Source organism: Coenobita brevimanus, chromosome 55 (genome assembly GCF_032717465.1).
Source record: "Coenobita brevimanus isolate Jiangsu-jjx chromosome 55, ASM3271746v2, whole genome shotgun sequence".
Lineage (NCBI taxonomy): Eukaryota > Metazoa > Arthropoda > Malacostraca > Decapoda > Coenobitidae > Coenobita > Coenobita brevimanus.
The window spans coordinates 48,458,918-48,483,859 of NC_137008.1; the positions used below are offsets into that span (position 1 = coordinate 48,458,918).

A 24,942-nucleotide genomic window follows, 5' to 3' on the forward strand; every position below is an offset into this window, starting at 1 on the left:
TGGTACAGGTAGGGCTAGTGAGGTGCTGTCAGTGATATTGTGATGCATAAGGAAAATATTCGTGTACCTGTGCAAGTTAACACCTTCAGACAGAGGAGGTAATTTAGTCGTATATATTATTCTTACAATTTCCGGAAAATCTTAATCAGTTTAGGAGACACTTTTCGAAATCTTGAAAATAAATATAACCCTTATTAACCCTTCCACTTATTGGGCGCGCTCCTACGCTGAATAAAACTGTCTGGTTAACAGCAAGAGCAAAATATCAACGACCTCCACTGACTAAAGAGGATACTGGGTCAGTATTAACCCTTTCAGTGTGGTGTCTTCAGTGGGATTCGGCGCCAAAGGTACTGGATCACAGTATAATCCGGTCAAAGTTTCCAAGTTATATAGGAGGATGTAAAAATTTTTAGCATTCTTTAAAATTAAACATAATATGAAGTGACTTATCATTCTGAAAAATTTTCATGTGGCCGGTAGAAATCAAGAATATTCGATTCGAGCCAGTCAGAACTAACTGGGCCATATCAGACACGTAAATATTTTTAAATTAAGACTGAAGACATAGACTTTAACTAGCACATAGACCCGTCACCGCCTACAACACACAGATGTTAAGACCCAAACCTGTCCTCTCCCAGGAACCTGTTCACGCACTGACATACCCTCCCCACGGACCTACCTTCCCTCCCGGAGCCATATTCTCCTTGGACCTATGTTTCTCCTCATAGACCAATTTCCCTCTGGGATCTGTCTTACAATTTGGATGTGTTTTTCCCCATGGACCTGTTTCTGCTCATGGAGATTTTCCATGTGAAGCTATTTATCCCAGGGATTTATTCTTCCCACTGACCAATATCTGCCATGGACCTACTCTTTCCATGGATATCTTTTTCTTTATACATACTGTTGCCCGTGTAGGCATTTTCCATATGGACCTGCTTTCCCTTATGGACCTTTTTATGGACCTGTTATCCCCCATGGACCTATTTTTCCTGATGGACCTGTTTTCTCCATGGACCTGCTTTTACCATGAGCTTACTTTCCACCAAGGACTTTTTTCCCTTGACGTATTTCCCTCATGGACTGTTTCCCCTTTGGACCTATTTTATTTCATTTGTGTATTTTCCACATGGACCTATTTTCACTCATGAACCAGTTATTCCCCAAGATAAAACATCCAGTCTGCACATGGGTCTGTGTACTTCAACAGACCTACAGTATATTTCCCTTTGATCTCTTTTTACCCATTAGACCCATTTTCCTACTTTGGCCCATTTCCCCACAGAAGTATTCCAATTATGGACCTATTTTTCACAACCCACCCTTCCACGTACCCGCCCACCGTGCTTACTCGCCCACCCACCCTACCCCATCACATCACGTCCACCCACCTATCCACCTATTCCATCTATCTCACCCCACTCAATTTGTTTTCTTACCCACCCACTTTGCTCACCCTGTCTGTCCCACCCACCCATCCACCCCATCTGTCCACTCACCTGTCCTATCCCACCCACCCTGCTAACTCAGTCTATTCCATTCACCCATCTACTTCTCTCACCCTGCCCAAGTGCCCATTCCACCCATCTACCCTGCAGCCTATCCACCTGGCCACCAACCTCCACTAGATGACTTCCAGGTTTACACACACACACACACACACACACACACACACACATGTAGAGAGAGTGGCGCTACATTTATAATATACATTCAGATTTACCCACCTCTGGCTACACCTCCTAGTTTTCGGTCCCCAGCCACACAGTTTCACCAGGAACCTCTTCTTGCACTGACGTGGTTTCCCTCATGGACCTGTTTTTCCCATAGACCTATTCTTCCCATGGACTTTTTTTTTTTTTTTTTTTTTTACCTTAGACCCATTTTCCTCACAAACCTGTTTTCACTGCTGCCCTTTTCTCACTCATGGAGATTTTTCCCATATGGTGTTCTTTTTCCTCAAGGATCTATTCTTCCCATAGACTTATTTTCCCACATGGACCTGTTTTTCTCATGGACCTATTTTCCCATAGACCTATTTTGCCCCATGGACCTGTTTACCTCTGGACCTATTTTTGCCATGGTCCTGTTTACCATCATGGACCTATTCTCATTAACCTGCTTTCCTCTCATGGACCTGTTTCCCCCTCTCCCGGATCTGTTTTCCCCAAGGACATATTTCACTCATGGACTTATATACCAGGAACCTAAATTTCTCTACTGGACCCATGCTTCTACCTGGACCCATTTCCCCAGGGACCTGTTCCCCTTGGACCTATTTTCTCATATGGACCTATTTCTACCGTGGACTTTTTCACACCATAGACCTGTTTTCCCTCTACCCGCCCTTCCATCCCACCCAACCACCTTCAGCCCCCCCACCCCACCTCACCCACTCACCCTACCCCGCCCCATCCCCCACTCCACCCTACCCACTCACCCAACCCCGTTCCATCCCATCCCATCCTACCCACCCACCCAGTCAAACCCACCTCAGTCTTCCTTCTTACCCCACTCACCAACTCCACCCCACCCGCCCACCCATCCCACCTCCTCCTAACCCACCCAGCCACCAGCCTACTCTGCTTGCTCATCCAACCACTCCACTCCATTACTCACCCAACCCCACCCTATACCATGCTATCCTGCCTACAAACCCACCCACCCAACCCATTAATTCTTTCAACCACACCCACCTACCCCACCTCACCCTACCCCACCCCACCCCACCCATCTGTTCATCCACCCCATCCGACCTCACTCCACCGCACCCCACCCCACCCACATCACCTCACTCCACCCATCCATCCACCCTTCCCCACCTTCGCCCCACCCGCCCATTACCCCACCTACCCCAACCCGCCCCGACCAACCTCATCCCACCTCACCCCACCTCATTCCTCTCATCCACTCCACCCACCCCATTCATCCCGCCCACTCCACCCGTCCGTCCACCAGCCTACTCATCCGACCACCAGCCTCAATCAGATGGCTTGCAAGTTTGCACACACACACACACACACACACACACACACACAGCACATAGAGAGAGAGAGAGAGAGAGAGAGAGAGAGAGAGATCTGCTCTTACAGTATAGATAGATGACCAAGGTAACTGGAATTTACCCTGCTTGAGCACATTCGAACTGTTAGAAACATTCTGATCGTTAAATGAATGAGATGAATCTGGCCTGTCTGAGCCCACTGCTTTCGATTGGAGATGATTCTGCAAGTGAAGTAGTTTGTGAGTAGTGCCGATTTCCACGTTCCAGCTTTCAGAGCGGACGATTTTACTTCGTTATAATTTCTTTATGGCTGCGTTTGCCTCGCTGGGATGTTGAAGGAGTCTCGTACGATCCCTCTTGTGTGCAGAAGATTCTTTGTTTTTCACTGATTCCAGGAATTGCAACCTTTCTGACAGACTTTTAAAACCAAGAGATATAAACTATATGATGATTATTTTGGATACAAAGGCTTAACTTGGACTTCTTGTTGCTTTCCCTCTTTACCTTACTACAATGCTATCTACCTCTCCCTGCCTATTTCCTCACGTACTGTACCTTCTCTACATTCCGGCGTACCTTCCTACCACCCTTTCACCCTAGCTGCCTTTCTACCTACCCATTTACCTTCTTGCTTACCTACCTCATTATCTTCCTACCTGCCTATTCCCCTACAGCCTTCCTGCCTATCACCCTCCCAACCTTCCTGCCCACGTACCTCCTTGCCTGTCTACCTCCCCTCTGCTTCGCTGCCTACCTATCTCCCTGTCCTCTGCCTGACAGTCTACCTACCTCCCTGTCTACCTACCTCCCTGCCCTCTACCTCTGTCTGCCTACCTCCCTGCCTACCAACCTCCGTGCCCTCTACCTGACTGTCTAATTATCTGTCTACGTACATCCCTGCCGATCTGTCTCCCTGCCTACCTCCCAAGATGCCTGCCCCCTACACTTAATGAGGCAATAAGTACGAAGGCATTTTTATTTTTTAGTTTGTCATTTTTCAGTGTGTTGTACCAAAATTATGAAGAGAGCATATAAAACTGGATTTTGAATACACTTTCCAATAGAAAAAAGGCAGAATATAAGAGAGAAGTGGAGGAGCGATTGTGTAAATATGGATTGGAGCAGATGGGGGACGTGGAAGGTATGTGCAAGATATTCACAGAAGAAATTCGTGCAGCATGTGAGGTGTATGGGGTGAAGGGAAGACGAAAGGAGGTGTAAGGAACAGCATGGTGGAATGAAGAGGTGAGACAGGCTGTGGCACAAAAGAAGAAAACGTATAGTGAGTGAATGAGAAACAGGGGTGTGGAAGAAGTTGAGAGACGGAAGAGAGAGTTATATGTAGAGAGGAAGAGAGAGGTGAAAAGATTAGTAAGAGAGAATAAGAAGAGAGAGGATGAGGAATTTGGAAGGAAATTGAGTGTAAAGAGGAGGAAATGTAAGAAAATGTCCTGGAAACAGGTAAAGAGAGTTAGACAGGGTGTTAAAGAAGTTAGTCGGGGAGTGAAAGATAAAAATGGTATATTGCTAGTGGACAAGGGAGAAAAAGTGAGCAGATGGTGAGAACACTTTAAGGAATTGTTGAACATAGAGAGTGAAAGTAATGCGAGTATAAGTGGCTGGGGAATGGCTGGGAGGAGGAAGGATGTGAGAAGAGAGGAAGAAATCGGTAGGATAGAAGTTGTGGAAGCAATGAAGAAAGTCAATATGGGGAAAGCCCCAGGGATTGATAGGGTGCGTGGTAAGATGCTGAAGCATGGGGAAGAGATCGTAGTAGAATGGATGTGGAAGATGTGCAGATTGGCATGGGAGGAAGGTAGAGTCCTGGAGGATTGGAAGTCTTGTATAATTATTTCCTTGTGCAAAGGGAAATGGGAGAAAGAAGTGTGTGGTAATCATACGGGCATTTGTCTTCTTAGTGTCTTAGGAAAAGTATATGGTAGGATACTTATCGACAAAGTTAGGGAAATAACAGAGGAATTAGTTGGAGACGACCAGGGAGATTTTAGGAAGGGAAGAGGTTGTTTAGATCAGATATTCATTCTTAGATCTTTAGTGGAAAAGTTCCTAGAAAAGGGTCAGAAGTTGTATGCGGCCTTCATGGATTTGGAGAAAGCATATGACGGGGTGGATAGACAAGGATTGTGGAAAGTATTAAGAATATATGGATTAGATGGGAAGTTGTTGGATGCCGTGAAGAGTATGTAAGAGGGTGCTAAGGCAGCAGTGTGCGTGGATAGTGAACTGAGTGAATTTTTCTATTTGAAGGTCGAATTGAAGCAGGGATGTCTTGTCTCCATGGTTGTTCAATCTGTATTTGGATGGGGTTATAAAAGAGATACAAGGTAGGGCAGTGGATGTTGAAGCGGCCCTAATGAATGAGGGCCGTGTTTGGAAACTCCCTGTACTGTTGTTTGCAGATGATACTTTGTAGTTAAGTGAAGACGAAGGGGAGCTGCAAGGCTTGGTGGATGAGTTTGGGAGAGTGTAAGAAAAGGAATGTAAAGGTGAATGTAGGGATGAGTAAAGTTATGGTCTTCGAGAGAAATGAAGTTACTGAATTTACAGTGAAGTAGGATGAGGAGGAAATAGAAAATGTGAGTGCGTTTAAGGACTTGGGTAGTGTGATGAATATGGATGGAAGTTTAGAGGGTGAAGTGCTTGAAAGGGTACAGAAAGGAAGAATGGTTGCTGGTTCCTTGAAATCAGTGATAAGAAATAGGGATGTGAGCATGGAAGTGAAAAAGTTACTGCATGACAGTATTGTGATACCAACTCTAACGTATGGAAGTGAAGCTTGGACCTTGTTGGAGGAACACAAGTCAAGAGTGAGAGCAGTGGAAATGAGTTATTTGAGAGGAGCATGTTGAGTCACATGGAGAGACATTCTGACAAATGAGGAAGTGAAGGAGCGTTGTTGTGTGGGTGTGATGTGATAGGAAGCGTTAAGAGAAACACATTGAGGTGGTTTGGCCATGTGGAGAGGATGAAGAGTGAGAGACTGACGAGGAGAGTGTATGTGAGTTAGGTGGAGCGGGGGAGAGGGAGGGGAAGGCCAAGGATAAAATGGAGGGATGAAGTGGAGAGGTATATGAGAGAGGGGTGTGTGAGCTGGGAGCAGGGCAGTGAAATGGCGAGGGACTGGTTGACATGGAGTCGATTTGTTTGAGGCCACCCCTTACGGGATTAGGGCATCAGGCAATAGATAGACAGACTCTTCTAGATAAAGATAATTTCTCTTTGGCTTTGGTATTTGTCTGGACACTGCGATCTTGGGGTTAACCTGAGCTTGTCTAACATTCCAGTGAGGGTACACCGTCAGGTGAAGAAGATTCACCTGACACCTCAACCGTCAAAATCGGTCCATGACGGCAGTCTCTAGAGCGTGCACGAACAGTCGGGCAGACGGAAAACTCACACCATTGCTCAGCCGGTCAATGTCCTTGACTTTTTCAGATATTGCTGGAAGTAAAAGAATTAAATTTATTGTTCGTACCGTCGTGAAAAATATATGTATTTTTTTCTGTCTGACAATTTTTCCGTGTTCCCAGACTTGAACATCACCCTGCGAAAATAACAGGAACCCATACTTTGATTTTCTCCCTCCCTGGAATTGGATTACTGCCCGTACTGCCGTAAACAATGTATTTTAAGACTTACATTTTTTCCCTTTGCCATACTGGAGCATCAATCTTCTTTAAAGGAACTCTTACACAGTCCGCCTTTTTGTTGGCTTTGTAATTTTTTTGGTTATGCGGTTGCTTTGATGTGAGGGTGGCGCTGTGTGGTGCTCGCCCCACCCTCCTCCACTCTCATACTTCATCACAGACTATTCCATTCACCTCTCTCTCTCTCTCTCTCTCTCTCTCTCTCTCTCTCTCTCTGGCAGTGCTAGACTGGAATGGTGGCAGTATTTTAATGATGGCCACAGTAGTTATATACATACTATTTCATGTTCCATTACTAGGACAGAATGTGCGTAGTATTTCAGTAATAAACTATAATGGTCTCAAAATTATAGTGACCGAATTGGACAATGGCAGTATTATGACAGCAGAGAGTAATGGGGAAGTATTATGAATGGTGAACATGCCTAACAATGGTAGACTAGGATGGTCCTGTAATTTGGAAAGATTAAAATATTGGTTGTGTTGTTGAGACAGACTGAAATAATGGTCAGTGGTGGCAGCTTAACAATAACTGGATTTGTACGAGTATAAAATTATGCTCAGTTTCTAACTTTCCTATAAAATATTTCTTCGAGATATTTACGTCTATTTTTCTACCGTCTGATGTTTAATTTGGATTTTTGTGTGTGTGTCCGACTGTGGGCATAGGCTTAATAGCCCGTTCCCTGAGGTCCACCATTCCTCCTACGTACCATACACATCCACATATCACAACTTCGGCCCTATTACCCACGTCCATTTTGAAGACAAACTAGGACTGTCACATACAGGACTGATGTACTGGTATTAGCAGGGGTATTTTTATGACATGTCGGCGGACCTTTGGTAGAGCAGTAGTCTGTTTAATGAAATTCAGATTCCTTCAACTGCTCTCTTTCCCAGACGAGAGTCGAATCCGCGACCTAACCTTTTCTCTTACTGTATTAGCTACCAGGTATGACTTCTGACTTCTTATCTGTCAAGGCGGATACCAGGCGGAGATCGATGTCTCTGCGAATCTCCTACCCCCCCCCCCCGTCTCTGTCTCAAAGATAGTAGGTTAATCTATCTGTCTATCTATTGCCAGACGTCATAATCCCGTAAGGGGTGGCCATTTGACTTTGAGTTATTTGTTTTACAGGGAGGGGGACTAACCCTCCACCAACCCACTTGTTGACACGTAGGGAGCACGTATGGTTTGGTTATATGGTTACCACCCAGCGTTGTAAATGGTTTCTTGGCTTACAGGAAACCATTTGGCTTGTCACTCAATGTAGAGCCATCTGTAAAGAAAAGAAAAGCAATAAGAAGTGACAGAAAAGATGGGAGAAACAGGAAGAGAGGAGGGCAGGCACAGAAAAGAATGATAAAGGCTAAGGAAGAAGTAGGCAGCACTACATCAGGTGAGTGGATGATGGGCGCCACCACCTACAGATATCTCAAAATTATCGTCTGGCTTCATTAGTGGTATTTTGACATTCATCTGCATTCACGTAGTTTACCTCCTCATCACGTCATAGTCTGTCATCGTATTTTGCTCTCAGGTGAGGGTCAATTTCTGGATTAAATCTGGTTGACTAGTTTAACTTTTTCAACTCGAGGGCGTCTTTTATGTATTATTCTCGGCATATCCAAATAATTCTATTCAGTTTTAAAAAATGCGTATCGTACTGAACTACATCTAACCCCTTCCGTCAGAATAATCTCTCCAAATCTAAATAAAATAATCCGGAAATGAGATAAAACAGTCTGCTATGAGGATAAAAAAAATGGGATTCGTTGCTGCTTGGAAAAGACTTCGCCTAAAGAACCTAATCCCCATTCAATGGCAGTGGTTTACTGTTTTGAGAGTTGATACGGTAAGAAGTCATTACACAACGCAAACAAATGTTCCCCTTAGTCGCCACCTGTATTAACGTGTTTGATATGGCTAGGCTAACTGGAGTTCGTTCGACTCGGCTCGTATTCACGGAGATCGAATCGTCTACTATGGATTCCAGAGGCAGTGGAACAGTGTTTTTCGGCAATAATTTTTTATCAAAGCGTTGGATTACGATGATATTGTACCAGGGTATGTTTCGACCTAACTGGCGTCAGTATGGTTTATTACCAAATGTGGAGACTTAAGGCACATATAAGAGGAAAATAAGCATGCGAGGCGACTGTTTAACCCATTGCTGGAGCGAGGCTAGCGGGGAAATGCCCCGCCACCTCACTCATATCCTAACGTCACTTTGACGTTGTCCATATAGACACCGCCCCCTAATCATCGAATAGGTGAAATATTGGAAAGGGTGGGTGTCTGCTCTGGTAGACGGAAAATGTTGCCTATATTTGAAAAATAAGCCTGGTATTTTCGTATAGGCCTATAAGGAAGTTATCCATTTTTAACGCAGGGATGTGAATTATTGTAATGTTATCATCATATATGGAAATACCATCCCATTGAGGTGTACAGCTCCCTATATCCCCTGATTGAAGTACACTTCCAACATTACAAATGTGTAAGTGACGAAACGTGTCATATATAAGTAACATGATAGCCTTACATTGCACACATGACATGTTGCCTGTTATCGTCACAGTGGAATATATAGTTCAGCGGAGAGTAAGGAGACACCTGTTTAATAATACCTGAATATAAATTGTCAAGAAGAGTCAGTAATAATATAACTACAAAGCATTTACATGAAACCTACGGCCATTGATGCAATGATAAATGGTATATGCATGTAATAAAGAGGCATGCATTGCAGTAGCCGGAGACAGAATGTGGATATATTATGATAGGTGTACAAATGAACTAAAAAACATAGCACACGGTAACATTTATTCAGTGTCACTCTCCAGGAACAGGTCGTCATCCCCGTCATCGTCATCGCTGACGATGTCGATGATGATGGGGTCCACGGGCTCGTGTTTACGTGGTTACCTCGCCCAGGGCTGGATACTCAAAAATTCACATTGGTTGTATTTTACGAATGTGTGTTCGTATCCTTGTATTTCTGGCGTTGCTATGGCGTTTCATTCTCACTCCTAAGCAATGCATTATTTCCATACCGTGATTCATTTTCTGTTCGAGTCAGTGTGACTTATAACCAAGGCCATGAATTGACGTTTTCGGACAGAGTCCTGCCTTACTAGTATCGTAATAGATAATGTCATAACTATACGTCACGCTAGCCTTGCACGAGCGATGGCTCATTCTGTTGCCTCGCATGCTTATTTTCCTCATATAAGTGCCTTAAGTGTCCACAGTTGGTAATAATCCATACTGACGCCAGTTAGGTCGGGGTCTGAAACACCCTAGTAAAATATTATCGTAATCCAACGCTTTGATAAAAAGTTATTGCCGAAAAACACTGTTCCACTGCCTCTGGAATCCATAGTAGTCCTGTACTATCTTCATGTAAGATTTTAAACCGAAGTATTTACTTTTACCATGAGAAAATTTTGACCAGATTTTGGTGGAAATCAGGCGGGATTCGCTGAATCCCACTTAAAGAAATCCGGGATGAAGAGATAAAAAGAACAATAACGCTATTAGGTAACACTAAGAAACAAAAAATGCCCTCTTTCCTCGGTCTCTCCTGTTAGGCTTCCTCTCTAAAGAGTATTCTGAACATACCTGATAAAAATAACGACCATTAGTAGTGTCTGGATTCCACTGAATGATTTTGCATTCAGTAGGTCAAAGGTGGCGGGTCGCGGCCACATTAAAGGCGTCAGATGGTAACTTGTTCTCATGTTTCTTTTCATATTTACTATTCTTTACAACACTACGTATAGCACGCAGAGAACTCGAGTAGTCTTGAAGTGACCTGTGTCAAATAATTCGTTCACTAGGAGAGGTCATCTCTGTGCTGAATAAAATGATCTGATGGCAAGAAAAATAGCATAAAATAGGTATAGAGTAACGGACTGATGAAGGCTGACGGATCCAAGTACAGCTTTACTTGCCTAATATTGGGTCAAAATTGTATACTCAACCCAGGTGATCAGAAGGTCAGCGCTCATCATCCCTATTGTGGTCAAAATCGTACCAGTAGTTTTCGCGTAAAGTTGTTAACAGACAGACAGACAGACAAACAGACAAGCAGACAAACCGAATGAAAACAATACCCGTCCTCGAGCCTCTCCGGGTCGGGGACGGGTAACAAAATGAAAAATAGAAATAAAGATTGAGGAGATGAACGCTAAGGAAAGAGGAAATGGGAAAACAGGGAGATGATGGAACATACGAGAGAAACGCTTCACAGTGAATAGAAATAGGAACGATAAATTGCGACTGACTCATGGAAATAAAAAGGTGTTATTGCAGAAGTTTGAGACTGGAGGTAAAAGAGATAATTATCGATTGAACTTGGCGATGGAAGTGAGAGATAATTTCTGCTTGGGGGCTGAAATTGAAAATAAGCAGAAATAAGATTACAAAAGGCCTGGAACTGGAAGGAAGTCTCGTGCGTAATGCAGAATTTATGAAGAGCTGGGCTGGTGATGTGGAAGGAAGAAGTGTGATGCAGAGAGACATAAGAGGAGAGGATGATGCAAGAAAAGGTAGAAAAAGAAAGTGAGGCAGGTTGAAGAAAGGTGAGGCAGGACGAGGAAAGGTGAGGCAGGACGAGGCAAGCACAAGCAGGGTAAGGGAAAGTGAGGCAGATCAAGACCTAGGAAGCCTCAGTGACCAAGAGACAAACTTTCCTCCCAAGAGACTGAACGCACCCCACCCAATCTGATTAGTCCACCCTCAATCCCTCCGTCCACTTCTCCACTTGTCTCTGGCCATTCCTTCTCCATCTGTTCCTCCACCACTCCACCCCCTCTACTCATTTCCTTCTTTCTCCATCTCCTGTGTCACCACTTCACCCTCTCCCTTCCATCTCTCCACTTGTCCCTCCACTTGTCCCCTTCCTTCTCCATCTGCTCCTCTTAGACTCATTTCAATTGTTCCATTAGTTTGTTTACTGCTTTTCTATTTGTTCATCCACTCTCTATCCATTCCTCTACCTCTACATCTCTTCCACCACTTGTTTTTATATTTCCGCCTGATCTCCCACCTCTCCACTTCTCGTTCGCCTCCCCACCAGTCCCTCCACCCTTTCACAGTCCCTGCACGTGACCACCAACCCCTCCACTTCTTCACAAGTCCCTCCACCTCCCCGCCTGTCCGTCCACCACTCCACTAACCTCTCCACTTTTCCACCACCCCTTCCACGTCTTCACCAGCCCTTCCACGTCTCCACCAGCTCACTTCTTAATCAGTACCTCCGACTTCCCACTAGTTTCTTCACCTCTTCAGCTTTGCTCTAAGCTCTCAAGCTCTCATTCTACTTCCACATGTAACAACAGTACAAAGGAAGTCGGTGAGCTAAAATGCTGTTACTTTTGTTTTTATTATTCTCACCTGTACTGGACAGTTCAACTCACCTGTGAAGGTTCCTGCACAGTAAGAGGATTCAAAGTATTTTCTGTAATACTTCCCCTGAAAATACTGCATTGATGTACTTTATACTAATGCCACACGATTTTATTCACGGGAACGATTCACTTTGCAGCTGAATGGCTATAGTCCTTTCACCTTAACCAGTTTTGTCTTTTTGCTGCCTATTTCAGGTCGTTGAAGTGGCAGAATAAATCGGCAGTATGGCTATACGTACTTTCCACAACACCGCTTAGTGACTAGCATCATATTCTGATGTTAATCTCGTGTTATACTTCAACGTTCTAGACGGGAGTATGACAATTTTAGGCCAGGTTAGAGAAAAAAGAGCATAGTAGCTGACTCTGTAGATCTTTCATAGTAATGGTTGAATCAATATATATATTCATCCTAAAGCCAGGTGATTATCATCGCATAGGAAAATCTTGACAGAACGATGGTTGAACTGACGTGTTCCTGTATTGTTCCTGTATTATCCTCACTGTACTCTTTCTTTTTTTTCTCCAACTACGCCTGAAAATTACCACTTCTCACTGTACTTTTTTTTTCTCCAACTACACCTGAAAATTACCACTCCTCACTGTACTCTTTTCTTTTTTTTTCTCCAACTACGCCTGAAAATTACCGCTTCTCATTGTACTTTTTTTTTTTTTTTCAACTACACCTGAAAATTACCACTCCTCCATACTGAATGATGAGCTGTCACAGGAGATTTACTTTAGAAAATGATGCGAGTCACACAGAGTTGCCATGCAAAAGATGTAGAACCGTAGCATTACCTTTTTCTGTTACTGAGCTACATGAAACAAACAGCAAAAAGATGAAAATCTGGGCCAGGTTAAGGTAAAATGGAGTAGTGACTGACGATTATATTCACCCGAGAAAATGCCTTGGCTGGGAGGGGTTAGGCTGGGAAGTGTGTGTGGGCAGGTGTGGTGGTGCATCATGCAGGTGCAGCTGTGGTGTTTCTGTGGCTGTAAAGGTGGGGGTTAGGTTAGGCCAAGCCACCCACGCAGTCTACACTCTCACTCACCCTGCACTCGGCGTACATGTGTGTGTGTGTGTGTGTGTGTATACTATATTTCTACGTACAAGGTAAGGAGAGATGATGTAAAAGGGGGGGGGTCCGTGTGCACTTCATTGTCACGTACAGTACATGGGAGTGAAGAATATGTATAGATTTTCCACGTACACGGAAGGGATCTGTGTGTGTTTTATCTCCACGTACACGGGAGAGTATCTGTGTGCTCTCGTTATATGTACACATGGATTTGTTTTATTAATCTGCCTGCCTGGGAGAAAGACCTGTGTGTATTTATTACGTGAACAAGGTAGACGAAGACTTAATGTAGGTTGTGTTCACGTGCCTGAGAGAGAGAGAGAGAGAGAGGAGGGGGCGTCTGCAGTACGTAAAATTTTTTCGTATACTGTCTTGGTATCATAGTATGAATCTCTCGGAGAAATTATTATGCTGCATGATTCCAAGTATCGATATTGCTCTCTCTCTCTCTCTCTCTCTCTCTCTCTTGTATACATGGAGATCAAGTACACACGGGTCCCTTCCTTTCGTGTACGTGCAGGTAAAGTATACACCTGGGGAGGATTTATGTCCAAGAGCCTTATATTTGTGGGCTGATTAGGCTTTGTAACACCTTCTAACTAACGATTTTTCCTACACTCCAGTAGCGCGTCTTAATTCTGCTGCACGTGATCTACAGCATATTTTTTTGGAGTCCTTCAATCGGATGACGAGTTCATGTTTTCAGTCTTGGTATTATCAGACGATCGAAGTGGAGGGGTTATATGTAGCTGTTATTAACCCCTTCTCTAATAGGGACCCTCATGAACTGACTAATCATCTGGTAAGAAGAAAGTCACCGTGCTGAAGTGGCTAATGTTGACACAGCAAAAGTAACGTACCAGGAAATATTGATGTTCCGAATGCAGAGATAATATAGTGGGCGTGATGGGGCGATGACCTCCTGTGCCGGCGAGAACCCGGCCCGGTCTGTTGAGGTTGGGCGTAGTTCACAGCATGAGTCTCCGAATAGTTGGCTACGATGGATTTCTGAACAGGCATTGAGGCTTCGGTCATTTGGCATGGTTGTTAAATCTGCTTGCGAGGTACGGTCGGGAACAAATGTATGCCTAATAATTCACCTCTTTTGCTTTTAACATTCCTCGAGTGGCTAATATTACTAAGATGTAAGTGGTTTGAAATGTTTCTTTGCCTGCAAATGATGTTTGTAGATATGATGCGTATTCCCTACTGTACAGGTAAAAATGCCACGATGGAATACCAAGCGAACTGTTGTACTTGACTGTACATTTGCCCGTAAATTAGTCTACCTATCTATCTTTTGCCAGACGCCTTGATCCCGTAAAGAGTACCCTCAAAAAAATCGCCTCCATGTCGCCCTGTCCCCCGCCTTTTCATTGCCCTGTTCCCAGCTCAGAGCTCTGTCCCAGCTCACCCCCCCCCCTCTCTCACATACCTCTCCACTCCATCCCTCCATCTCTTCTTTGCCCTCCTCCTCCCTCACCCCCCCTCCACCTCACTCACATACACTCTCCTCGTCAGTCTCTAGCTCTCCATCCTCTCCACATGGCCAAATCACCACAGTGTGTTTCTCCTAACGCTTTCTATCACATCCACATCCACACCACAACGCTCCTTCACTTCCTTATTTGTCAGTCTGTCTCTCCATGTGACTCCACATGCTCCTCTCATATAACTCATTTCCACTGCTCTCACTCTTGGCTTGTGTCTCTCCAACAAGGTCCAAGTTTCGCTTCAATATGTTAAAGTTGGTATCACAATACTGTCATGCAGCGAATTTTTTACTTCCATGCTCACTTCCCTGTTTCTTATCACTGCATTCAAAGCTCTAGCATCCTTTCTTCTTTGTTGTACTCTTTCAAGCACTTCACCCTCTAAACTTTCATCTTTACTCATCACACTATCCAAGTACTTTAAACGAACTCATTATCCATTTCCAATCTCACTGTACGTTCAGTGACTATTTCTCTCGAAGACCATCACTTTACTCTTCCCTGCATTCACCTTTAGATTCCTTTTCTTACACACTCTGCCAAACTCATCCACCTAGCCTTGCAGCTCCCCTTACGCGCATTGGAAGGGCATGGCAGGAAAAGCCATTGCTGTATTATGTGTGAACTAGATAAGTTGCTTGTTTCCCCTGCAGATTTCATTCCGCCCTGCACAAGGAATCTGAAAGGTGAACTTGGACCAATTTTCACTAAATTAGTACAGAATGTACCCTACCATGACCTATGAACACTACTGAGGCGTTCTGTTTATGTCATAGCGACCGTTAGTCAAGGACCTCCATCCGGAACAGTAGGTGGAGACGTGACTGTCCACAGAACTATTACAGAGTTCTAGTTACTACTACTACTACTACTAATACTAATACTAATACTGCTACTGCTACTACTGTTAATATTATTTTTATTATTATCATTATTATTATTATTATTATTAATAACCTCCTCTGATTCGAAGAGGCTTGCATGAGCTGTTAACAATCGTCTGATGGTAGCAAGGACAAAAATTAAAAAAAAACGTCTTCGGGCAGAAAGGGTTAGTCTCTTTCCTGTATATCCCTCCCACCCACATTACCAACAGTGATCGCAACCAGTACGGATGTCATAGTTACCGTGAAGTGTACAGATGAGGGGTCGAGCATATCCCTGTAGCATCACACGGGAAAATTGTACCTTCTGAACACACAACTCCTCGGTATGTGGGTAAAATTCTTGCACATTGATTGCAAGTTACTGTGTGCATCAGCGTCGTGCCGCTTTCTTGTCTCCACCGGCTGCAGGTAACTCCAACACTGGGACGTAAAAGGATTATTGGTATTCAATTTTACAGCGTCCTTGCAATGCCGCCATGAAAGATAGAGGAGGGCCGACTGTTGCGAGGTGTCCCCGAACTGTGCCGCGCCTTTGATGTGAAGGGGGTGTGCGGCTTTAGCCAACGCTGGAGGGGTGGGGATGCTGCAGTACAACCCCACCCCCCCTCCCGTTAACCAAAATAGTACCCCTTCCCTTCAGTCTCTCTCACATACAATAGCAATCCCTACACCCCTCCCGGTGAGTAGTACACTCTCCATCTCTCACTGCACAACTGCCCTCCTTTCTCCCACACCATAGTACCTCCTCCCTCCTTCCCTCACTCCCACTCCTCCTGCACACTAGTAATCACTCCCTCTCTTACCACTGTACCCTCCTCCTCCGTCTTACAATACCACAATGACTACCTCTGTTGTGTGTGTGTGTGTGTGTGTGTGTGTGTGTGTGTGTGTGTGTGTGCTTTATGTAAGTGCAACATAATTATTTGATGATGTAAAGCGTGAAAAATATATAAATGTAAATATAAATTCATTCTCACATATATACATTACATCTATCTGTCTGTCTATTTGTCTGTATGTTTATTTGTCTATCTATCTATCTATCTATCTATCTGTATCTATATCTATCGATCTACATCTGTGTCTATCTATATCTTTATCTACTTATCTATCTATCTAGCTGTTCATATTATATATATTCGGTAGAACCTGCAGAATTTTTCTGTAAATTTCTTAACTTTTTTGCCTGAAAAACAGACAAAATAGCTCACAGGACACACATATTTTTAGTTTTCTTGCATAGCCGTTCCTTACATGTAACCCTTCCTTGTATGCACATGTTCCTTGTGTTTAGTCCTTTATTGAATACAGAGGCTCCCTAAAAATTAACTTTTGGATGTACAATAAACGTTCCTTTCATACACACCCTCTTTGCATACATATTCTTCTTGCATTCATATCCTCCTTGCATACATATCCTCCTTGCATACATACATACCCTCCATGCATACATATTTTCCTTGCATACACACATACCCTCCTTGCATATGTACCCTTCTTGCATACATATCCTCCTTGCATACATACATACCCTCCATGCATACATACCCTCCCTGCATACATACCCTCCTTGTATACATACCCTCCATGCATACACACCCTCCATGCATGCACACCCTCCTTGCATACAGAATCTTCTTACATACAGGAGTTTCTTGCACACATACGCTCCTTGCATACACTGTAACCTTACATAAATACATCTTGCATAAAAACTACACCATATCTTTACGTACAAAAACTGCAGTGATTATCAAACTCCCTTGCGTATAGTGTTTTTGCCAACAGTCTTTCCTTACACAGACTTTCCTTGCGTAAGCTCTCCTTGCGCACTGTTTCCTTGTAAGGCATTAGGGGCAGATTACCGGGGTGAGCTCTCCTGCCTCGTTCATTTCGCCGGAACACAGGTAGCCAGAAAAATAATAGGGGCCAGAGGGAGGAGGCCAGGAGGGGGCTAATCCATCCTTCACCCTTTTGTTTCCTGGGGTAGGCCTCTCTTCTTCACCCCCCCTCGTCTGTCTGTTTGTCTGTCTGTCTGTCTGTCTGTCTGTCTCTGTCTCTCTCTCTCTCTCTCTCTCTCTCGATTGTACATTTTCTGTCCACATCTTCATAATTAATTTTATGTTCATGTCAGTATTTCTTACTCTCCAGTTGCTTGCTTATGAAATTATGTATAAAGAAAGAACCTCACCCTTAAGCCCTACACACTCCATCTCACACAAAGAAAATTAAAAGAAATCCAGAGTCGAAATCCGTTCACTCTGAGATGCGAGAACACACTGCGCTAGAATGACAACAGTGACAGGCATGGAGAAAGACAGACTGAGTAAGACTGCTCCAGAACTTAGCGCTCCTCCGTCAGGCTCTCTGCTGGGTGCCTGCGCTGTCCCCGCTCAGCGCGAGTTCGTCATTTGTATTTTAGTCTTGCTATTTGCTGACGATTTTATTCGACTCAGGGGACACTTTTCGAATTAGAGAGGTTAGATCCAGTGTTCTTTAACTGCTTTACCACTGCAGTCTCTCCTAAGCTGAGTAAAATCGTCTGTAGATATCAAGAATACAATATATTGTTTAAGACGTACATTAGCTGAAAGGCTTAAGGCAGGTAAGTACGCAGCACCTGTCTAAGCTTTACTTTATTCTTGTTATCCCGACAATGATATTCTGCATAGAGCTGACTCATGGAACTGTATGGGTTATATTATTATGAAGCCTTCGTTACACACTGTACTCGTAGAGATTTCGTGTAAAGGTGAATAAAAACTAATGCTGGTGGCTAGGTTAAGATAAAAAACAGGTCATCGGACTGAAGCGGCTGAGAACTACACAGAATTAAAAGATATAGAGTCGGGCCTACGCATCCATCCTCTAAGATGACTTATTTAAAAAATCGAAATTGGTCATTGTAAGAAATATAAGGAGGATACGAAACACCTAGAATATGTAGAGCAAAGCGACTGAGTTGTATATTATTGAAGACAGGGGAATACTGTTGTGACAAACAGATGGGGCAAATGATTTTTTAAAATCCAGGAATTAAGACAGATCATAGGTTACGACTGTGATAACCTCATCAGTTGTTCTGCTTGTTTAGCCTGTCTTGTGTTCCTCGACAGTTTTCCTTGTCTGTATATTATGCCTTAATTTCAAGAAAAAGTGGAATCAGCAGTGAAGTCAGGGCAGGTCAAGAGAAACTTTACAGGGCATCGATGAATTATATGAAAAGAAGAGAATAAAGAAAAGGAACAGAATATGGTGTTAGTAGTGTATTATAATAGTATTCTTTCCCTTGGCTCGAGCCTCAGAAAAGCTTTCTTTAGTCCTGAGTCGCTTATTTACTTACAAATTAAAGCTCCACTTTTATTGTTAAGAGAATAGATATTCATGACAACTCACATTAACGATTTATTTAATGAAGGTCAGGTACAGGGCTTTAGGCTAAATGATTCGTGACCGTGAAAGCGTTGCCACTGTTAATAAGCCGCCTGAATCCCATCCAATATTCCTCATCAAATGACACAGGTGCAGGACAGACCTGTTCAGCAGTAACATAATTCATGTACTTTTTTAAATGCCTATGTAGCTATCTTTGCTTAACCACTGTACTGCGATAATGTCTTTTTGCAGGTTTTCTTGCCGCAGCCAGATGGCTTTCTTGGGGGAACCTTTTGGTAGTAAAGGAGGTAATGGAGTCTGTCTAACCTCTCCATTTAAAAAAAAAAACTTGTCTCAGGTAAATAGAATCAACAAGATAACAAGACTAAGATATAAATAATGTAACAGGGGTGGAGGGGTTAACAAGATAATGATGAACTGCGCTGGACAACTGAAAACATGGGAAATCGGTGCAAGCAACAAGCCAGTACATACAGAAAACGAAGTGGGGACGCTGCCACACACAATACTGTAATTGTATTGCAGTTTAAGCTAAAATAATTTTCTTCACCGTATTTTGAATATAGATATAGTCAGAACTCATGTGACATCCACTGACAGTTTTGTAAGAGATTTGTATATACAGCAAACGAGAAACTGAGCAACGTTTTACTCAGTTCGATTTTTTTTTTCCAAGCTTTGTCTGAGACAAGTTGATTCTGCAACATCAACTTATAGTACAGATTATAGTAATGCCAGCTCAATACATTTTTAAAAGATGATTTTCACTTTTTTTTTTAATATAAGTTCTTCCTCCCATCCCCTCCCCCCTCCGATATTTCCAGACCAGTTAAGAATATGGTAAATAATGCTACACTTGGGAAGGTTTAGAATGAGGAAGGCGAGGGCTGAGTGAGAGCCATTTGCTTCCCCAACCCTCACTTCTCCCGCGCGCCTCCTTGTGGGCTGGAGTTTGTAGTCAGAATTATAAGATCACGGGCGTCTTTATACCTGCACTAGATTCTCTGTTCTTGCACGGTGATTTCGTGTCGATCCTTGCTCTGTGTGTGTGTGTGTGTGTGTGTGTGTGTGTGTGTGTTTCTCTCTCTCTCTCTCTCTCTCTCTCTCTCTCTCCCAGCCGAGCAATAAATAAGAGGAGATGGTAAATGGGGTGTGAGCGGTGAGGGTGCAGGGCGGGGAGGGATTACTGGGGTTGTGTGTGTGTGTGTGTGTGTGTGTGTGTGTGTGTGTGTGTGTGTGTGTGTGTTTAATCGAGGATATATGTGTATAAAATTATGTGCTATGTGTTTGTGTTTGTTTATATATGCAAGAAAGTGTCTGGTGTGTATGTCAGAGCGTTGTCTGTTTTTGCTATATCTGTCTATCTCTATCTATCTATCTGTCTGTGGATCTGTGTATCTGTCTGTCTGTCTATCTGTCTATCTATCTATCTATGAGAGAGAGAGAGAGAGATTTGTTGATGCCATTTGTAAGTAAGCATGAGCGTGTTCATATGTATAATGTCTACATTTTCATGTGCGTGAGCATGTCTGTAATTGTGATTAACTGTGAGTGTCTCTATTTGCGCCAGCGCGCGTGTGTGTATGAGTATGATTGTGCTTGCCTGTGCGTATACGTGTGAAATAATGCTTGCGAAGTGTACATGTATATATATTTTAACACATATAGGCTACACACACACACACACACACACACACACACACATATATATATATATAAATCTACATCTACAGTATATCTATCTATCTATCTATCTATGTTTCAGTGGTGATGTTTTTATACCGGGTATGCCTGGTTGTATTGTATGGTTCAGTCATATAATGACAAGGACGTTGTGTTATAGCACAGGCTGGCGCAAAGAACTGTATTTCTCACATCGAGATATTCTCTGACAGGGAGGAATTTAGCTTCAGAGCGTAAGTGGGCGATAGGAGTAGTATTGTTCAGTCAGTAATGATACGTAGAGCGTTGTTCTGTATGGTCTGCAAGGTGTTGTAGTGGGTAGTAAATAGGATGAAAGCCCATGCCGGGGAAGCACTGGGCATTACTGATCTGTTATAGTATTTGTACAAAGGGGAGAGTGTTTCATTTTGTTGTCCGAAGAGCGTCCCTGTAAGTTCCCTAAGTGTGTTTAGCCTTCGGGTGCATTTCCTCTTTATGTCTTCTGTGTGGTCCTTGAAGGCGTGTTCAGCGTCATATGCCACGCCAAGGATCTCAGTAGAAGGGGTATGTGGCACAGGTACATCGTTATATGTGCTGTTCGGGGTGTATCTGTTCTCAAGATTGTCACTGGTGATTTGTGTGGTGGTGAATTTGGCTGGAACACTCATCAGTTTGTTGTCCTCGACCCTTACCTGAAGTGTATTGAGGTAATCTTGTCGCACTGGGTAAGCTGTGCCTGCGATGTGGTTGTTGTGGTAGTATCATGTGCATATGAGGCAATGTTTTGAGCGGTTACGGTGTGGGAATTGCAGTTGGCTTATCAGTAGTGTTTCTGGATGTGTCACACTTATCCCATACCCATGTGCCGTGATGTCTGGAAATTTTAAGTGTAGTGCATGTGGTGTGGATCCATTCTTTTCAAGAACTGCACTTAATAGATCCACGTGTTTGTCTTGTGCTTGTGATGTGTAGGGAGTATAAAAGCATTGTGTTTGGGGCTCGGAATTGCTCTCGAAATCTCTGGCAAGTGCGAGAAGGAAACCCGAGTCACTTCCCTCTGTGTAAAAAAAGAAGAAAAAAAAAAACAGGGTAGGGCCCCTATTGGGAGACGGTGCTCCAGATGATCGAGATCCTCCCCGCGGGACGCAGGGCTGGTGAGGGCGTTTGGTCCTCTAAGCAGAAGTTGCTGTCGCTCCTCCTCGCCCGGGGTACACAGAACGGCCTTGGATGGGCTCTCCCTTCAGCGCTGGTGTGACAGTATAAAGTGTGGCGGTACAGGGTTTGAATAAGGTGTGGTAATGTGAGATATGATCAAATGAGATGTGGTAGTGCGGAATTTGTGTGAAATGTGGTAATGAGAAGTGTCAGATGTGTGTTTCTGTATGTTTCTTTTCTGTACTCTTTATACACAGTTCAGGCGTGTGAAGTTGTGATTCTCTACACACCTGTCACCAACACCAGTCTTAATACTTTTCCTCACATCCTCACACATTTTACATACACCTTTACATATACCCCTCTAATAACTCCTTTCATGCATCTCTCCCCTCATTCTCTCAATACATCTTTCTCCTTCTATTCTACCAACACACTTTACCACATACACTTTATCCTCCTGATATATCCTCCACCATTCCTTCCCCACACAGATGTCATCCTCACATCCCACACAACTTACCCGCACCCTACTCTGTCACACACTCATCGTCTTTGCCTCCTCACACGTTTCTCACCCATCCACATTACTCTTCTCTCCTGACACGTCTCACCCCCCCCCCCTCCCCGGCACAAGCTTCCACTTTCCTCCTTCAATACTCATTACACCACATTGGTCTCTTTACCTCGCGCGACACATTTCCACCTTCTTTCCCTCACACGAGTCTCACCCTTGTCTCCCAGCACACCTCACTCACCCCTCCAAACACACCTGTCACTCTTCCCTTCCAACACACTTCTCACCCTTCCCTCGCAACGCACCTCTCACCCTTTCCTTCCAGCACCTTTCACCTTTCCCTCCCAACAAACTTCTCACCCTTCCCTCCCACCACACCTCTCACCCTTCCCTCCTAGCACACCTCTCACCCTTTCCTTCCAGCACATCTCACCCTTCCCTCCTAAACGCCTCACCCTTCCCTCCTAACACACCTCACTCTTCTCTTCCAAACACATCTTACCCTTCCCTTCCAGCACCCCTCTCATCCTTCCATCCCTTCGCATCTCCCATCCTTCCCTCTCTACACGCCTCATCCTACCCTCTTTTCATAATATTTCATCCAGATCTCACTACAAACCTCTCACCTCCTTTCTGCTCCTCCCGGTCCCCTACCACCCACTCCTCTTACCTCCCATTCTCGTGCCCACAGCAGTGAAGGTGCTGGAGGGACAGACGCTGACCATCGGCAAGGTGTCACGGCTTCACATGGGCGCCTACCTCTGTGTCGCATCCAACGGTATCCAGCCCTCCGTCAGCAAGAGGATACAGCTCAAGGTCCAGTGTGAGTAGCGCTGCTGGCAGAGGTGGTGATGATGATGCTATGGTGGCGAAAGTGTTGGTGAAAGTGGTAGCAACAGTGTTGGTGATAGTGGTGATGACTGATGGTGACAGGACACAAGTCAAAGATCCCTGTGAATAGTGATGGTGATGGTGATGGTGATACTGGCACGAGAAGATACAGCTGAATGTTCATTGTGAGTAACTGTCATGGCAGGATGATGCTGGTGGTGGTGATTGTAACTGTATTGGCGGTGCAGTGCTAAAGGTGGTGCTGGTGTGGTTTTAGAAATTATAGGCGTAGGTGATTCCGAAAGATTCCATTTATGCAGAGAGCTAGAAGAAACAGCTTCTTAATGTGACCGCTTGAAAAATTGCATATACTATAAAACTTTGTTCGATTTAATTTAGCATATAGTAAGTATAGCCTACCTTGTTTTGTTCAGTGGAACATGTGACATCTACCCGTTTTGTACCAACAGCTAAAATTATTTACCACACAACAAAATAATGTTAGTGGACAAGGTCAAAACAATGCAATATTTTTAGCAGCAATTAATATACTTGTAGCTGTGTCTAAAAATGAATAAATTCTTTTTCCCGCTTAAAAGTTTGTATAAAAATGGTGATTTGGATATTGATCCTTTTTGTTTCAAAATGTTTCTTTGGCTTCTGACGATAAATATGGATCAGATGACGTGGCCTTTTAGAGCACTGATAAGTTGCTGAATTTCAGTTCATCGCTGTCTTCATGTCAGATACTGGATTTAGTGACAGTGACAGTGCTGGAGAGAGACACCTTCATGTGGTGGCTCAGATATAACCACGCTGCCTGATATTCAAACGTCCCTCATCTCCCTCCCAGTCACCTGAGGGGAGGATGGTAGACGGCATGAAAATATTAACTTTAGCTGCATTCCACTGTCCTCACGTCTAGGTGATTCTGGAGCCACAACAACAACAGTAACCATGACTCTTCCAGCATCCGATCTCTCATGCTAGAGGTGCTGGTGCCAAAAGCACTCGACTCACTGGTGGCGATAGTGGTGGTGCAGATGATGAGCAAATAGAAAAACTGCGGTACAGATGAAGGTAGTAGAAGCCCTCGTTGTACTGGTGGTGATAGTGATGGTGGCTGTTTTGGTGCCAGTTATGGTGCAAATGTTGGTGCTAGTTGTGTTGATATGATAGAAGTCCTGATGATGGGAACTGTAGATATAAACTTGCAGTGATGACGGTAAAAGTATAAATATTCGTCTCCTTAGTGGTGGCGGTTGTTAAGATGTTTGAAGTGTTTGTGTTGTTGATAGATTTTTTTTTTTTTAATGCGAGGAAGAAGGAAGGCCATGAGCCCGCAATAAGAGTTCCATCCAAGAGAAAAACAAAATACAAGAGAGAGCCAAATTCAAGATCCATTCATTTCGAGATGCCTGGACACACTGCGTTTGAAAGACTGGAGATCATAGGCAGCAGGAAATACAGACAGAGGGAGACAGTTCCACAGTTGACCTGTTGCATAAATGAAGGACTGGGAGTAAAGGTTAACTCTTGCATTAGAGAGTTGGACAGAAAAAGGATGAGAGTTTGCTGCTAGACGGGTGCTACGTGCCCGTCGTAGAGGTGGAGGAATGCATGCAGACAGTTCAGAGGAGCAGTGGCCATTAAAGTAGCGATAGAAAAGAGATAAAGATGCAACAGTGCGGCGAAGAGACAGAGGTTGAAGGGAGTCAGTAAGAGGAGGAGAGTTAATGAGATGAAAAGCCTTTGACTCCACCCTGTTGAGAAGAGCTGTATGTGGGGAGCCTCCCCACACATGAGAGTTGTACTCCACACAG

General features: G+C 43.9%; 1 protein-coding gene across 1 annotated transcript in view; it reads left to right on the forward strand.

Moving 5' to 3' along the window:
• LOC145401316 (lachesin-like) overlaps positions 1–24,942 on the forward strand; it is a 158,785-nt gene that overhangs the window by 58,141 nt on the left and 75,702 nt on the right. Inside the window, exon 5 of the mRNA XM_080273642.1 lies at positions 22,980–23,111. Within this exon, the coding sequence (XP_080129768.1) occupies positions 22,980–23,111 (132 nt within the window). The remainder of the gene's footprint in view (positions 1–22,979; positions 23,112–24,942) is intronic.